Source organism: Monoraphidium neglectum (assembly GCF_000611645.1).
Source record: "Monoraphidium neglectum strain SAG 48.87 unplaced genomic scaffold scaffold00913, whole genome shotgun sequence".
NCBI lineage: Eukaryota > Viridiplantae > Chlorophyta > Chlorophyceae > Sphaeropleales > Selenastraceae > Monoraphidium > Monoraphidium neglectum.
This window is the reverse complement of record NW_014012715.1, coordinates 1-16,933: the sequence shown is the minus strand read 5'-3', so window position 1 is coordinate 16,933 and position 16,933 is coordinate 1. Positions and strand designations below refer to the sequence as shown.

The window sequence follows — 16,933 nt, the reverse complement described above, 5'->3', positions numbered from 1 at the left end:
GCAGCGCACACACGTGGCAAGCACCAGCTGCCGGCGGGCGCGTCCGCCATCGCAACGCGTCATCGCAAAAAACGTTGATTAATTTTTCATTGTGTAATTCAAAATCACATTACAGGGTCGGTTTCAGCTTGCCGCACAGCCAAAAAAATGCTCCGCTCGCGTTTGACCTCTCAGGAGCTCTCGGCACATGCTATTCAAATGTTTCTTTGAAAGCACTTCTCTTGCAGTCATACGCAGCGGTGTAGACTGGGCTCGGTGTTTGTGCACATTTAGCCATGCTGCGCTTTCCCGACGCTGCTGAGCTGCGGCTGCGCTGTGCGCGCCTGTGGGTCCCCGTCTGCACAACGGACGAGTTCTAGAATATGGCAAGGTTGCTGTCCAAGTACAAGCTATTTCAGGCTGCCTGGTAACATACAACTCAGCCACAAGTGCAGCGCTTGGGCCGCTGCCACAGCAACGGCAGCAGCAACAGCAGCAGCGAGAGCAGCAGTCTACGCCGCAGCAGCAGAGCCAGCATCGCGCAGGATCAGATGCCGCATGCAAATGGGCAAGTGACAGCGGAGCCCCAGCCGGCGTCATGGGGAGAACTCTGCCGTTCGTACAGGTCCTCGTGGGGTTCAGCCAGCTATTCAAGCGTGAATGACAAGGGGGCGGTGGTGGAGCAGCGGTGAGTGCGCAGGAGAATGAGAGGGTGGCACGAAATTCGAAGCGGCACTGGCAACATTGAACGCCATCACTTTCATGCCGTTGAGTTGCAACGCTGACAGGCCGCTCTCACACCACACACACCACCCATGCATGCCTCCTCAGCTTTGCTCGCTCGGTGCCCAGCATGTGTCCGCTTGCGGAAACGCGGCACCCCCTCTTTGCAAGCGGCGAAGAACAACACCAGACAAGTGAGCAAATGTTACCTGTGCATGTGGGCTTGAGACCTCTGTTGCACTTGTTTTCTCGGTTGACACGGTCCACATGTCAGCACAGATTTGACAACAGCAACAAAGCAGGCTGGCAGTCCAGTGGTGCCACACCAACTCCCCGTCTTCGGTGCAAGTCGCAGACTCTCAGGACGGCAGCCAGCAGCGCTCGGCTTGGCACGGCTGGGGCGACACAAGCCTGCTGAAGCAGGACGGCCTGGCAGGAGTGCCCCACCGCAGCGCCAGGCAGCAGGAGCGGCCAGGAAGGGCGGCAGCAGCCGCGCCTATGGCCAAGGATGGCCGCAGCTCGCTATTTGGAACGCTGTCAGGCACAGAGGCAGGCGGCACCGACTCGTGGCTGGGCAACCAGCTGATCGATCCCACCAAGGGGCGTCGGTCGGTCACGGCACCGCAGGACCCCAAGGGGCGCAAGGGGCTGGCGGAGGTCCTCAGCCTGGCGTCACCCGGTGAGTCGATAATAACAGCAGGTGCGTCATGATGATGCCTCTTGCCTGCATGAAGCAACGCACGATTTGCTGCTGGTTACCTTGCAGGGTACCGCCTCTAACAAGAGAAAGCAGGGCGCCTCGCACACACACCTGTTGCGATCCGGCCACTGATGTTTGGCACCACTTACGCCGTTGGTCCCCTCCTCTCAACCTCCTAGGCAAGCCTGAGGACGACTCGTGGTTGGGATGCGTTGGGATCGACCCGGCGCGCGGGCGGGGTCGGGCACCAGCCACTTGCGCGCAGCACAGCCGCCGCGGACTGTACGGCGTGCTTCAGCCTGACAGGGCGCCTGCCGCGTGGGAGGGCTCAGCGCAACTGGAGACTGACGCTTGGGTTGGAAATGCAGCCATTTCTCCACACACGGGCAAGCGCAGCACGGAGGGCGAGGCACCGGCAGCGGAGGCCCACCTGTGGGGCGCGACTTTCAGAAACGGCCCGCCAGCTGACGGCTGCTGGTCAGACATGCCGCGGATTGGCAAGCGGCAGTTGCCCGACCCCGTGGAAATCAAGGGTGTGGTCAACGCGTCGCACTCCCTGCGCCAGGAGGATCCGCTTCCGCCAGGTACCAAGCCCCCAAACAGCGAGTCTAAAGGCAAGCACAACGCACCTCAACTGGTGCGCCCAACTGCCGTGGACGTGTACTCTCTCCTCACCTTCAAGAACCTCAGCAAGGCGAGCGGCGGCGGCAGCTGCGACGACGGCGATTCTGGGAGGTGGCAGCACGCTTGGAATGATGCGGCGGCCCCATCACGCCGAAAGGCCCCGCAAACCGTCCCGGGCGAGCGGCAGGCTAGCGGTGCCGGCCTTCTGAGCTGGAGTCCCAACCGCTCGTCCCGCTTTGTGCCGCGTGGCGGACTCGCGCAGGAGCGAGGTATGAGCCTCGACACCATCTCAAAAATAGCAGCCATTACTCGGAAGGGGGGCGGCACCATGGCGCGCTCGCCCCAGGCAGCAAACACAAAGCTCCGCGCGACAGGGACACGCTAGAACAAGAAGGTGTGTGTTACTCACTTGTGCGGTTGTGGTTGTTTGTACACCTTGTGTAACACAGGCTGCTCTCCTGCGCATACCGTTGCTTGCCAGTGGTGTGCACAAGGCACACATAGTTCCATTTCACGGGTATATGTGTTCGCGCAAGTTCTATACAGATAAGAGCAATGCAGCGAAATTCATGAGTGCCGCTTTGCGCCTTCATGCAACCTGCTCAAGTACTGCTCTTGGAGCGCGCCCTGGCCCCACTTGGTCTGCAACCGTTGCGACTGCACCGCCCGTGACTTCAGGTGCCTGCTTGCTTTCCGCGCCCACACGCTCCATGAAGATGCAGGTGGCCAATTCAGGGCACTTCACAGCCTGTGCTCTGAGCTCTGCGCGCCGCTTAAAGGCCTGCCTGTCCAGCACACTCCACTGCGCCACCTCGCCCTCTGCTGTGCTGCCGCAGTCCAGCTCGATGCTGCATGAGCGTCCATGGCACATAGCTGCCGGCAGCGGCGGGAAGCCCATGGAAAGACAATAAGCGCGCAGCCATGCGTCTTTGGGTAGCAGGCCGCCCATGCCACTGGGACACGTGCTTGTGCCCTGCATCTCAAAGGGAGCTCAGATGTGGTGGTCCCCAGAGCGGCAGTTCGGCGGCGGGGCTCGTTCACGCTGCCTGCGCTGCTTATATGACGACACTTCAGTATGTAAGGATCGAGGAGCAGCCGCGACGCCAAACAGCGAACGGAGTGCAGACAGCTGAATACAGCCAGCTACTGTACGGTAAGACTTACATACGTGTAAGAGCGATTGCTGAACAGAGTTGCTCATTGACGCAAGATAAATAATGGTATCAGCAGAAACACCAGTGGCAGGCACGGACGTGCGACATGGCAAAGCAAGAGGGGGTCGATGTGCAGCAAGAGGGGTCTGCGGAGCAGGTGAAATGGCGGATTGCATGGAGACTCCACCCGGATAGAGCGTGCACGGCAGGGGTTTTGAGGTGCGTGCAGCAGGATGCATTCAATTGGCTTGTGACCTGAGCAACGCACTGTGAGGCGCCGAAAAAGCGGTTGGTGCTGCGGCCAGGACGAAACACGGACGAGCATCGACGGCATCTGCCTCGCTCACACCGCTGCAGCGTCGCCGCCTTGCGGCGCAGCGCTGGCAGATGCACAGAGCTGGCTCATCACCTGCAGCACGGCCCGTTGGCCTGGGTCAGCGACCTGCGCAGCAGCAGCTTTCGCGGCGTCTAGTGCGGCCAGCACCCCACGTGCAACGTCGGCCGCACTGTGCTGGTCCAGCCACCTCGAGTACTGCGCCGGTGACAGCGATGAGCGCTCGTGCGGCGCCTGGATAGAAGTGGGAAGCCTGCAGCGTGCAAACAGTGGGATGAGGGCCTCAAGCTGAGCGTGCGAACACTGCTTGGGGTGGAGCGATCGCGCTTGAGGTGGATGGCACCATGATACATGCCCCAATATGCAGCAGCCGTAGGAGGTTGATTCGTTAATACCAGCTGCACAACTCAGAGGCGAACTCACCTGGAAAACAGGTGGTGCAGCACCACACTCGCGGGCAAATCCCTGAGCGGGGGCGCACTGGGATCAAGCGCGGCGTCCTCCACAAAGAGGAGCGCACGGAAGCTGCGCAGGCCGCGCACCGCCGGGCCCAGGGCCTCCAGGGGCCACAGGCTCTGGCCCACCCCAGCCTGCAGCTCCGCCAGGTCCTTTGCCAGCTGCAGCTTGGCGGCGGGGGAGAGCGGCCGCAGCAGCGCCGCGTGGCGCACAAAGTACGCTAGCAGGCGCCCCGCGCTGCGCTCGCACAGCTGCGCCGTGGCAGACGGTGCGGAGGGCGTCGGCACGGGCGGCGGCGCGAAGCGCATCAAGTACTCCGACCTGGCGGGTAGGGGGCCAAGAACAGGTGGAGGGTGTGTGCACAGGAGCGGACGCAAGCAGGAGACCAGCCATGGCAAAAGCATGCCACTAGCAATGCAGCATTGCCAGTGTGCGGTGTGCATGTGGTGCACCGTCAGGGCAGGATGCATGCAGTTGCCGGAGCCCAAGTGCCCGCGTGCCCCCAGTCAGCAGCGCCCAACAGGATGGCACTATACTTCATCCGCTCGACTGTCGTCGATTGAATTCCGCCAACACCTGAAGAAGCCGAGGCTGGCAGCAACATCTGCAACGAATCCACTGGTGTCCATCATGCCGCCCTCAACGCCATCACCGCCGCGGTCGCGGTGCGCCTGGTGGAGTGCGTGCATCCCGCCCAGCTTGGCCTCCATGGCCTCCACCAGGGCGCGGAATATGGGCGACACTGCGTCCAGGGCCGCCACATGCAGCGCCACCAACGGAGCATCCAGCGCAGCCGTGACGGGGGCTGGCAAGCGGGGCAGCAGTGTAATGAGAGACCTGCCGCAGCGGACACAAGCGTTGGCATCGCAGGCAAACATTTGAGTGGGATGTCAGCAAGAAGCTCAGCTTTGGGCAACGCAGCACAGGTGCATGTGTGTCTTAACCATCAAGTCCAGGGTGGCAGGACCACGGCGAAGCTGATAGCACAGTGGGACAAGGCCAGCGTCACCGTGCTGTGCGCGCAACCATGAAACAGCATGGATACACACCTGTGCACCTCCTGTAGCTGTGAGGCGAGCGCGATGTTGCGCTGCTGCGCCGCCGACGCCCCGCCGCCTCCAGGTGCCAGCGCCACCGTCCGCAGCTCAGGGCCTGCCGCTGCCATGTACTCTGCTCGTTGCGCCAGCTGCTGCAGCGCCTTCCCTACGACCCCTGCCACTTGGCCGGCCAGCTGCGGGCTGCTGCCTGCACCACGCAGCTCGCCGTGCATCGCGGCGATCACCTTCTGCACGTCGGCAGGCGAGGCCAGCGCGCGCCCACCGCCGGGGTAGGCGCCGCCCACCACATCCTGCAGCCGCCCCAGGGCCGCCGCCAGGTAGACGTCGCGAAACGGCGCGGCAACCGCCAGCAGGGACTGCAGCTGTTCAGGCGCCACCGCTGGCGGCACGCCACGCACGCGTGTGTCCTGCTGCAGGCGCCCAAATGCTGCCTCAAGTGCTGCCACCAGCTTTGGGTAACCACCTGCCAGCGCCTCGCGCACAAATCCACCCTTGGAGGGCTTGGCAGCCGCGCCGAGAGCATCGCTCAGGACACGCAGCGCTTCGTACCTGGCGTTTACGGCACGAAAGCGCGGGGAATGAGGTTGACTTCAGGCATGCAAGCAACGACCCTAGCTCGCATGTGGGCCCTCAGAGCTCAGCAAAGTTATATGCACAGTGTCCACAACACATCTGCAACCCCCACCCTCTCACGGCTATCAAGACAGGTCAGCCTGGGCTGCTTTTGAATGTAAAAAGGCGACAGCCAAAAGGAGACCAGCACTGAAGCCGTTGCCCCAGCTGTGCCCGCATCGCTGCGCACCAGTACTTGGCACTCGGCAGCTGCGCAACAGCACCGCCGGCCTCGCCAGCCACCAATTCATCAAGGAAGAGGACATGGCTGAGGGGATCGCGCTTCTTTGCTGCAACGCGCTGCAAGTGCCACACCGCCACGCCGCCCGCCACCAGCGTATCAAACACTGTGCGCAGCCCCTGCCAAAGCTTCTCCTGCCAGCTGCCCACCGCACCCGGCTGCGGCAATGCCACGCCCCGCGCGCCGCCTGGGCCGCCGCCGCCTCCTGCTGTGGCCCCTAAGCTGAGGCTGAGGTGCCTGCTGTCCAGAGCCGTGCGCGCCGCCTTGTCCAGCTCGTGCACCGCGCGGCTGATGACGCTGTCCACCGCCGGCCGCAGCTCCCCCAGGTTGAAGAACACCTGCAGGGCCGCCCCCACCTTGGCCTGGCTCATGGCCTCCATGCCGTCACTCAGGGCCGCCTGGCGGGACGTGGGGGAGAGCGGGTTGGCACAGATCAGGCGTGGCAGTACGCACAACAAAGCAGGTCCCAGCTTTGTAAGGTTCAAGGCTGACGCTCAGGTTGGTGGCTCTCCTGTGGGTTGGGCGGACGAGCTGGCAAGATCCAAGACCTGGACAACCCCCGTCGCCCTGCCAGCCGGCCGCGCCACGGCACGCAACGCGTTCCCACCTGCGCCTGATCCCGAATGCTCGTGCCCGCCTGCTCTAAGAACGGCGCATCCGCTGCTGCCAGCGCCACGCTGTCTAGCTGCTCTCCGCCTGGGGCTGCCGCGACGTCTGCCAGCAGCTTGGCAGCCTTGGCCAAATCCAGCTGGCCAGGCGGCGCGTCCAGCTGTTGCCGCAGCTTGGAGGTGAGCTTGAGGCGCAGCAGGAGGGCGCGCAGCAGCTCGATGGTGGCGTGCAGCGAGCGCAGCTGGCGTGTTTGGAGGAGTACCGCGACGTAGGGACCCTCCACCTCTGCGCGCACGCGCCGCACCGCAGCCTGCAGCGAGCCCACCGACAGCACCACCTCCTGTGCGCCCGCATCCGCGTCCAAGAGGCGCCGCGCATGGCCCAGCAGCTCGCTGTGACGCGACACCACCGCAGCTGCAAGCGCTGCATCGAGCTGCCGCACGCCCTGGCGCAGCTCCTCCGCCTGAGCGTGCGCACTCGTGCGCGACGTCGCCAGCACACTGCTGGTAAACTCGGCAGCATTGAAGTCTGGCGCCTGGAAAGCGCGGTATTTGGGGAGCGACAGCAGCTCGTCCGGCGCCCCACCCGCCGGTGGGGGCACGAGCTGCTGCTGTTGCTGCGTTTGCATCTGCTGTGCCGTCGTATGGCCCTCGGAGCTGTGGCTGCCCTTACCCATGCTGCCCTTACCCATGCTGTGATTTCCCGTGCTGCTTCCCTGCTATAGAGGATCAGAAAATCTAGATCATCGGATTTCCGTTGTGATGAGAGCCTCCAAGGGCTGCATGGCACTTCGAATTAATATGGAGTCACTACAGCTGATGTACGGTATACCGATACGTTGACGCTTGTTTGAGAAGGTCTCGGCTCTCACCGGAAACCTGACGGTGACCAGGTGCAACACTTTCAAGACATGAGAGCCCACATCAGAACTTGCATCTGATGCCGTGCGTACTTCAATGCCGTTGATGTATGTTCGCTCAGCAACACGGTTAGCCACAAGCTGATCTGATCCTCCGCGACTTTCTTCCAGAGACTTCGCACCTCACCTCGCCTGCTCTGCTAGACTGGGCGCGAATGGCTGATGAATTAAAGGTGGGTTCGTGAACTCGCTGGTGGGAAAGATGGGGGGCGCAAGAGAGGGAGTGCGACACGCGGTGCGCACTTGTGCAGCAGCGGGCGTCGGCGGAGGCCGCAAGGGAGAGGGGGGGCTTTTTGGGACGTTCTTCAGAAGACGCGCTCGTGCGAAATGGCATTTGAATACCATTGGCGGAAACGGCTGGGCATCAGCCGCTCTGTAGGGTCCTGCACGACGCCCTGGGCCTTCCGCACCCAAATCGACCAACCCTCTCAGGCCAAGGGGAATGCAGCCTTCTCGGCGGGTCATTTTGAGGAGGCGATCCAGCACTTCTCTGCGGCGATAGAGCTGGACCCCAACAATCATGTGCTCTACAGCAACCGCAGCGCGGCCGAGGTGCGTGGCTGCTTGAGACACGGCCGCCAGACATGCCTGCTTGGGGCAGCCTTGCCTCACAGGCGTCCCTGTGGGCAATGGTGCAGGCGACGTGAGCCTGCCGCAGCATCAGTGAGCACCTGCCCTCTCAACCCCTGCAGGCCAGCCTGCACCGCTACTCTAAGGCACTCAAGGACGCCAAGAAGGTGCAACTCTGCTGCATTGGGATGGGGTGCGGTCCAGGGCGCTCTAGAAAGCACTGCAGTACCGGTAAAGTTGAATACCGTGTGTCAGACGGCAGGAGGTGCAACAGCAGCCGTGCGGCCACCTCTGGGGCCTTGCATCCACCAGTGACCGCACAGCTGCCCCTCGCCTGCTTATCAGTGCGGCAGACCATTTCCTGCTGGCCCCCTAACCCCTTCGCACAGTGTGTTGAGCTCAAGCGTGACTGGCCCAAGGGCTACTCACGCCTGGGCGCGGCCTACTTTGGCCTGGAGGAATGGGAGGAGGCCGTCAAGGCCTACGAGGATGGTGGGTGGGGTGGGGCCTCGGGACACAAGGCGGGGAGCTCAGCCCCTCAACCACGACTTGGCAGCAGGTGATGAGAGTTGAGCCTCAAGACCTGGCCGATGCACACAGCTGCACTCACCACCCATACTGTTCCTTCCCTTCACCCCCCACCCACCAGGCCTGCACATTGACCCCAGCAACCACGCTCTGCAGTCAGCTCTGAGCGACGCGCTGTCGGCCAAGAACCGCAGCACGTCGCGTGGCGGACAGCTGTTTGGCCCCGAGGGCATGGCACGGCTGGCGATGGACCCGCGCGGGCGACCCCTGCTGGAGGATGCCGAGTTCATGGGGCGCCTGAGGCAGGTGGCGGCGCACCCGGAAATGCTCAACGCAATGCTGGGTGACAGCAAGATGCAGCTGGTGAGGGTGTGGCAGTGGTGGGCTGGCGGTGTGTATACGGGGAGTAGGTGGCGCTGGGAACCAGGCATTTGATGCTAGAGCATGGGGACCGTGCGGGGTGTTGGGCCTCCCCAAGTCGCTTGCCCTCCACTTGCATGCTAGACCAGGGGTGCCTGGTGTCACAGCTCGATCGATGCTGGTCAAGCTGGCGTTGTTTGCTTGGTCAACCCCAGGACAGCCGCCCCTCCTGATTGCGTCTCTCTCTCTCTTTTCTTGCGTTGGCGTCCCTGTCCCCCCATCTCCCCACACCCCCCCCTCCCTCCCACCCGTGCCTGCCAGGCTCTTGAGATCATGCTGGGCATCAAGGTCGCCAGCAACGCGGAGGAGGCAGCAGAGATGGCAGGCGGCTCGGGCCGGGCCGCGTCGGCGCAGGGGCCCTCCAGCAGCGCGCACCATCAAGCGGCCGCGGGGCCCTCGGCAGCAGCGGCGTCTGGTGGGGCGGAGGCCAAGGTGGGCACTTGCAAGCGTGTTGATGTTGGGTAGGTGGCCGCATTGGCCGCAACGAGCATGCATCCAAGCATTGACTGAAATCAAGAAATCGACGTCGGCACGGAGTTTGATGTATTTGTACATGTATATCCTCCCCTGCTCATCTCGTCTACATGTCGACCCCCATCCCTCGTCTGCAACCATGCCTCCCCCCCACACACACATACACACATACGCACACACGCACCCACCCACACATTGCAGGAGCCAGAGCCTGAAGCTGCGGACGCGGAGATGGATGATGAGGAGAGGGAGTTGGCGGCAAAGAAAGCGGCGGCAGCGGCGGAGAAGGCCAAAGGCAACGAGGCTTACAAGGCCAAACGCTTTGATGAGGCCCTGGCCCACTATGACGCCGCCATAGCCGCGTACGACGGCGACATCTCGTTCCTGACCAACAAGTGAGATGCTCAGGGGACAATGGGTGGTTGTTGATGATGGTAAATCACAGCTTTTTGGGTGCCCTGCCCGGCACCAGGAACAGGGTGCATCATGTGCATCATGTTACCCCCTCCACGTTGCCCCTCAGTCTTGGTCTACCCCCCCTCTTGGTCCCCACTGCCTTCGAGTTCCCCCTTACCCCCCTTCCTGCTTTTCAACTGCCCAGGGCGGCGGTGCACTTTGAGATGGGTGACTTTGAGGCGTGCGTCAAGGACTGCGACGACGCCGTCATGCGCGGCCGCGAGCTGCGGTCAGACTACGCGCTGGTGGGCCGCGCCCTGCAGCGCAAGGGCAACGCGCTCGTCAAGCTCGGACGCCTGCAGGAGGTGTGTGCGTGTAGAACATGGGAGGATGGAGGGGGAGACCGAGCGTGGGCCTGGGAGCGCGCCATGCTGTTGCAACATGCATGTACAGGAATAACTCGTTCGGTGCCAAGCCTGGTCCCTTGCAGCAACAACGGCATTGGCACGGCCCATCTCCAGCCCTGCACATCTTGAAGTTCCCCCACGCGCACACGCGCACGCACGCACGCACACACGCACGCACACACGCACACACGAACTGCCACCCTTGGCGCTCAATCACCCTACCCCCCCCCTTTGCCCACATATGCCAGGCGATTGACGCGTACAACAAGTCCCTGATGGAGCACCGCAGCGCAGAGACTCTCAAGCGCCTGCAGGAGACAGAGAAGGCACTCAAGGTGGGCAGCAGCAATGGTAGTGTGTGAGTTGATGAGCACCAGTCATGTTTCTGGCCTACGACCCCGCAGTGCTGGTGCATACCTCTATTGCTGCTGTTGTCAGCTGCACGATCTACCAGACCTGCCTGTGCACTGTGCAAGACCAATCCCCCTTGACATAATCGTGTTCTCAGGCCCAGCAGGAGTCGTCGTATGTGGACATGTCCCTGTGTGAGGAGGAGCGCGAGAAAGGCAATGTGGCCTTCAAGGGGGATCGCTACCCGGAGGCGGTGGGGCACTACCAGGAGGCACTCAAGAGGTGGGAGGGATGAGGGTGGCTGTGCTTGGCCGTCAGAGATCAAGCACATTTGCAAGCTGTTGCCTGTGCTGTGCATGTGCCAAATGTGCACATGTTGTTGATTTGTGTTAGATGGGCTCATAGACGGCTTGGGTGTGCTGTCGTACGCAGATGACTGGCTGCTTTGACAATTTGGATTTCACAACGGGCTCTCCCCCTAGCTGCTGCTGCCTTGACATACGGCTATTTACTGCCACCCGCTCCCCCCCTCCTCCCAACCCCCAGGGGCCCCCCATCCCACAACCCCGAGGCTCACAAGCTGTACAGCAACCTGGCGGCGTGCTACACCAAGCTGGGCGCGTACCCTGAGGGCATCAAGGCCGCGGACCGCTGCATTGAGCTGGCGCCTGAGTTCACCAAGGGCTACAGCCGCAAGGGCACGCTGCAGTTCCTTATGAAGGAGTACAACAAGGTGGGGCGGGGGTGCGCAAAAGGAGGGAGGGCTTTGCAGGGGCTGCTCTAGTGCCTGACCAGAGAGGCCCTGGGTTTGGTGCTACGCAGTGCTGTCCAGGCTGATGGCTCGCCACTGCGCAGGGGCAGGAGCTCGCAAGCTCATCTCGTCACAGCACATGCTGGATCCGCATGAGTCCAGACATGAGCAGTCCGTCATGCAGTACTGCCCTGCACCTGCCACCAGGCCCCGCCCGCACCGCAACGCATCTTTGTTTGTCACGTCATCTGACCTTCCCGATGACCCCTGCGCCTTGCCAACCGAACATAAGGGCCTGGCGACCTACGAGGCGGGCCTGAAGCACGACCCGGGCAACGCGGAGCTGAAGGAGGGCATGATGCGCTGCATCGACGCCATCAACCGCATTGCGCAGGGAATGGGCAGCGAGGAGGAGATTGCGGAGCGGCGTGCCAAGGCCATGGAGGATCCCGAGGTGCAGGGCATACTGCGCGACCCAATAATGCAGGGCGTGCTGGAGGACCTGCAGACAGACCCGCGCGCAGCGCAGCGGCACATGTCGCACCCCGAGATTCGGAACAAGATTTCCAAGCTTGTCACAGCAGGCATCATTCAGCTGCGCTAGGGTGCGGCGACCTCGCCCGCAACGGCAATGTTTTGTCAATGTTTGTAACACGATCAGTGACCATTTGTCAATAGGACATCAGGCATAGAGTGTTGTAATCTCCTGAGTCGTTGACTGATGACATGCAGGTGGGAAAAGATGAGCGGAGGGGCCGTGTTAAAAGCCTCACTCACCCCACAATCAGTCTGTCCTGGTAGCTCAGTTCTGACTCGGCGTTCTATACCGACGTTGAGCGCCTACACGACCCGCAGCTGTGAACTGACCTGGCATGCTGTGCGCCTCGCATGTCTCGACCTGCTCCTGATACTCTGTCTCTGTCTAGCACCTGGATGTGCAGGCCCTCTGCTGCATGGCAAAATGCATGAGAGCATGAAGGGGCCAAGCGAGTGAGCTTCTCAGGTTTCCGCTTGTGTACCCATGCTGGATGTACAGCTGCGCGGCTGTATTGCTCGCACGCGGCTTGACATCCAATTCTGTCAGTGGCGCATATATAACAACGTTTTTAGTGTCGATTAGCTCGTTTGGGGTATGATCTTTGAGATCCGCGGGGCAGCGATTCGCGACTGCAGTCCAAAAATAAAGTCGGCATCGCTGTCATGGAGCACGACATAAGCGCTGAGGTGATTACACCCAGCTCTGCAGCCCTGCGGCCGCCTGTTTGGATTGAGCCCAATCGGCAGCGGTCTGTGCGCACAAAGCGGCGGGAAATCCGCCCACTGCGCATCCCACGATCCGCAGGAGGCTGACAAGCTCGTGAGGGCGCTGAAGGACCCTGAATTTATGCGTTTGTTTCAGGACTATGCGCAGGAGATCTCTAATCCCGAAGTGCGTAGACAATTGGTGTGACGCCTGGCACGCAGTGACGCGCGGAGCGGCCAGCAGGCGGCCAGAAGGCTGCAGCATCCAAGCATTCAGCAAGCGGGCGCACAGCAGCCGATCGGATGCAGCGCGGTGAAAGTGCAGGACGATAGCGATGGTTTGATCCGCTTTCGCATTGCAGCGTGTCTTTGGGATTGGGTGTTGCTGCCTGCAAGCGAAAGATAACATGACGGTACCATGCGCCACATGTCACAGGCCAAGGCTGAGCAGGAGGCCTATTTGAAACAGCTGGAGGTGGAGGGGCGCGCCGAAGAGGTGTATGGTCAGGGCGTGCAGCTGATCGCGCCGCAGCCTTCGATTGTGCTGAAGGCGCGGGGCGTTTCAGGCGCGCTCAAGGTGTTCATCAATGTGTGCACCAGTGACAAGGTGCGCTTCAGTCATCAAAGAGAGTGGTAGCCAGGGCCATCTTTGAGCTGCACTGGTCTCTGCTTGCAGCCGGCGCACCCTGCAGCCTCCCATGCGCAAATGCATGCAGATTGCCCTAGCATTAGCAGCACCCGGTCTGATCTCCGCACAGGTCCAGCCGCCAACAAGAAGACCATCTGAGGAGGCTGGTCGGCGCGGCGTCATCCTGGAAATCCCCAACTGCATGGGAAACAAGCCTGCTGAAGGTTTTGACAACAAGGGCGCTGCTGCCCAGGCTTGGGACTTTGTGGTGCACCCCTTAGCGGTAGATGAGGCGACACGTGTGCCGGCAGTTATGGAGGCCCTGGTTGAAGCGGTGCGTGACGGGCGATGAGAGGGGAAGTCAGCCCTCATTGACACGCAGTGTCACGAAAGGGTGTCAGCCCGTGCCACCTCCCAGCCTGCCTCACGCCAGGGCTACCACCAGCTGCTCATCCAACAAGTACGCTTCGCTTGTCCTGTCCCCTGCAGGCCAAAGAGCACGTTGCCAAGGCCTCCGGGACACAGCTGTTAGCACAGCACAAGGTGCTGCGGTGTGCCTACAAGAGTGTCGTCAACGGTGTCACAGGGTGAGGGGGTCTGGGATCCCGGGACTTGGGGACAGGATGTACAAAGGAAGTGGTGGGCGCTCCTCACGATCTGGGCATCATGTACATCTGCGCTGACTAATCCTGAACGCCTTGCAAGGCTTCACCGCCCTCCTGCGGCATGCGACACGTGGCCCTGCTGATGCCAAGCGTCACCGCACACGCAGGCCCAACACAATTGTGCTGCGTCCCCAAGGCACAGGACAGCAGCACGAGCATGGCGGGCGCGTCAAGCCCACACCTGGCAGAGAAAGCCGGCCCCGTGCTGGCGCACTGGGCACTGCGGAGTTCACAGGATGCTCGGCTGAGGTTGGCAGCGATGCACCGACATGTCAAGGCAACGCTGGCCGCAACAAGCCAGGACGCCGCAGCATATTCAGCTTTCGCGGCAACAGGACGTATGCTGCACCGCTAGAGGGCACGGCAGCAGCTCAAGCGCGCCCCGTGTCCGCCAGCGGCAGCGACTGCGGCACTGCACCCACACAGTGGCGTTTGGTTCACCGTTTCAGTCCCGACCTCACGGATGCTTGGTCCGACACCTGCCACTATCACACAGCACAGCAGCGCATTCCCAAAGTGCGCGTGGCTGGCTGTGCTTGCCTGGAAGCTTCATTGGGCGTCTGTGGCGCGCGCACGGGCTGTTTATGCTGAGAATCTGGGTGCCAACAGATGTCACACGTACATGAATCAATACACAAGCATGACGCCAGCCAGCGCATTCAGCGAATTGCCGCCATCCTCCCCCCAGGAACTGGTGCTGCGTGTTGAGCTGCCAGGTGTTGCCAGCATTGACAACATCAGCCTGGACGTGGCGCGCAGCGTGGTGACCCTGGCCAGCAGCGCAGGGACTCAAGACGCATTGGATGTGCAGCTGCCGTACGAGGTGGATGAGTGCAAAAGCAGCGCGCGCTTTGACAGCCGCACCCAACGGCTGGCTGTCACCATGCCAGTGCGGCGGCAGCAGCAGCAGCAGCAGCAGCAGCAGCAGCAACAGCAGCAGCAGCAGCAGCAGCAGCAGCAGCAGCAGCAGGAGCCTTCACACGCAGCGCATGTTGGCAGAACGCAGCATGCAGTGTCTGCTGAGAGCGACACCGCGCATGCGCACTGCCCACCAACTGGCAGCAGTGACAGCCGTGCTGGGCTTTCAGATGCCTCTAGCAGTGGGCTGAGCGATGCCACCAGCACCGGGGCGAGCAGGCGCGAATTGGTCTATGAGCACGTCAAGATGCAGCAGGCTGAGCAGGACGTCAGCCGGGCAGGCAGGGCAGACGAGGAAAGGCGAACTAGCCAAACGCACAACGAGATGCTGTGGGAGCAGTTGCACGGCACATGCGGACATGGGTCGCCTCGCAAATCATCTACGGCGCGGACTGGGTGTGCTGACGGTGCGTTGGGTTGCGATGTCGACAGGGTGCGGGGTGTGCCGAGCAGGGTGGCCGAGGGGCCTTCAGTGCCTGTCTCCTTGAATGCATCCGCATCCATGCAGCCGCGTATTCTGGGTGGTCTTGTGGACGAGCTGGACTGATGGTGCCCGGATGTTGCACCCAGCGGTTACCCACCCTATTGTTCGTTCCTCTTGTCAGTGCTTAACAAACTGATCACTATCCAACCCCAGTGTTGCACATTGGTAACTGTACCGCACTCTTTGGTAGCTGTGCGCCGTTGACGATGCCGGCCTGCTGACAAACAAGGTATCAACGCACAAAAACATGACTGCAGTGTGTGGTGTTACTCAACAGCAACAGCCACCATACGCTTGATGATAATCAGTACAAAAAAGTAGAAAGAGGAAACAATCAAGAAACACGAGTCTGCTATCCGCCATGCACCATGCGCCAGGATAGAAGAGCTCGAGCCTGATTCCACAACAGCGCCACCACGGCAGCCACTGTAATTAGTGTACCAACCAGCGTCCGTAGCTGAGCAATGTATCTCAACCCTTTGTCGTTGGCCTAAACGTCCTCGCCAGCCTGTTGATGCCACCGGTATCGTTCCCAGAAGATGCTCACTGCGTCCGCTCTGCAGAGGCCAAAACGCCTGGGTTGTCGTCGAATCCACCAGGCAACTGGAGTCCCATGCGGCCTTGGGCCAAGCGCAACTGGTGCGCCTGGCCTCGCTGATGCCGGCTGACACTGAATTTGTGAAACACTGTCAAGCATCACGGGCCACCAGCCGACGTCCCGCATCGGTTGTCCAACGGCGTGAGCGCAGGGCAGCCTGCCTGGCTGAGCTAGCCGCATTCGCAAGGAAGCAGAAGGCAAGCCTGGGGGCATGGACCCACCCCGCCGCGCGTTAAGCCAGTAGCTCCTCCTCCAGCAGCTTGAACTTGTTGCGCAGCTCCGCCGCGTATGCAGCCTCGTCCTCTTGCTCCTTCTTAGCCAGGGCCGAGTAGTACTCCGCAATGCGCTTCTTCTCCCCCCAATGATACATCTGAGTTTCAAGCGCGCAGCAAGGACATGGTGCGACTGACAGTGCTGCAAGCAGATCGTGAGCCAGCCTTGCTCTCGTCACAGTGCCGAGACATCTTGCGCGCCCTCCCGCGCGTATTTCTCACCTTCCACACGATCCCGGCACTCACGCCGAGCGCCGTACCGACGAAAATCTCCCGCAGCAGGTTGAACCTAGTCGAGAGAGCGTTTCCGGGCCCAGCAGGGCCGCGTGATTGGAGCCAAAATATAGCACGTGACTCAATGGTTGCAGGCCCTGCTGCACGTCCGCCACAGCAGCTCAGGCACCCGAGGGCATTGCAGGATGCAGCCCTTGCGTTCTCACCGCGCCTGCGTGAGGCTACCCTTTGGCACAAATACTTCGGCAGCATAAATGGCCTTGCCCGCGGCTCGGGCGGCCCCTGACATCGTGGCCTGTCACTCCCCAGATCGAGGCTGGGGGCTTGTCTTAAGTATCGGTACGCATTCACCGGTACGTGCAGTACGTCGTGAGGCAAGCGTATGCCTGGTGGTGAAATGTGTTGAGCCAGTGCACAGGCAATGCAGCTTCAGTGCGACTTCCACTGCCGCCAAAGCGCACTGCGCTGTTGTGCACCAAAATGTGCTTCGACACCTAGTCCACATACCATGTGCACATGGCTAAATAGAAGGAAGCATGAACAAGGCGCGCCTCAGCGGCGCAGCACCCGAGCCGGCCGCCCGCCC

The 16,933-nt window shown here is 61.7% G+C and overlaps 5 protein-coding genes across 5 annotated transcripts; 3 read left to right on the top strand and 2 right to left on the bottom strand.

The window, feature by feature from the left end:
• Nucleotides 1-1,200: 1,200 nt before the first annotated feature.
• MNEG_5906 (hypothetical protein) lies at nt 1,201-1,482 on the top strand (the record flags this gene model as incomplete). The annotated part of the gene is made up of 2 exons (XM_014045622.1): nt 1,201-1,381; nt 1,469-1,482. 2 exons carry the CDS (start codon nt 1,201-1,203, stop codon nt 1,480-1,482), a joined length of 195 nt encoding a protein of 64 aa, XP_013901076.1.
• A 2,451-nt stretch (nt 1,483-3,933) lies between these two features.
• MNEG_5905 (Conserved oligomeric Golgi complex subunit 5) lies at nt 3,934-7,166 on the bottom strand (the record flags this gene model as incomplete). Its single annotated transcript, XM_014045621.1, has 5 exons — nt 3,934-4,291; nt 4,547-4,807; nt 5,020-5,577; nt 5,831-6,279; nt 6,489-7,166. 5 exons carry the CDS (start codon nt 7,164-7,166, stop codon nt 3,934-3,936), a joined length of 2,304 nt encoding a protein of 767 aa, XP_013901075.1.
• A 398-nt stretch (nt 7,167-7,564) lies between these two features.
• Nucleotides 7,565-11,910, top strand: MNEG_5904 (Heat shock protein STI; the record flags this gene model as incomplete). The annotated part of the gene is made up of 12 exons (XM_014045620.1): nt 7,565-7,582; nt 7,842-7,961; nt 8,102-8,146; nt 8,369-8,471; nt 8,629-8,870; nt 9,189-9,359; nt 9,603-9,796; nt 10,003-10,162; nt 10,453-10,539; nt 10,713-10,837; nt 11,102-11,288; nt 11,599-11,910. 12 exons carry the CDS (start codon nt 7,565-7,567, stop codon nt 11,908-11,910), a joined length of 1,764 nt encoding a protein of 587 aa, XP_013901074.1.
• A 1,056-nt stretch (nt 11,911-12,966) lies between these two features.
• On the top strand, nt 12,967-13,767 carry MNEG_5903 (hypothetical protein; the record flags this gene model as incomplete). The annotated part of the gene is made up of 3 exons (XM_014045619.1): nt 12,967-13,155; nt 13,307-13,510; nt 13,666-13,767. The coding sequence occupies 3 exons, from the start codon at nt 12,967-12,969 to the stop codon at nt 13,765-13,767; spliced, it is 495 nt and encodes a 164-aa protein (XP_013901073.1).
• Nucleotides 13,768-16,073: 2,306 nt separating this feature from the next.
• MNEG_5902 (hypothetical protein) lies at nt 16,074-16,636 on the bottom strand (the record flags this gene model as incomplete). Its single annotated transcript, XM_014045618.1, has 3 exons — nt 16,074-16,211; nt 16,336-16,402; nt 16,554-16,636. 3 exons carry the CDS (start codon nt 16,634-16,636, stop codon nt 16,074-16,076), a joined length of 288 nt encoding a protein of 95 aa, XP_013901072.1.
• Nucleotides 16,637-16,933: the final 297 nt, after the last annotated feature.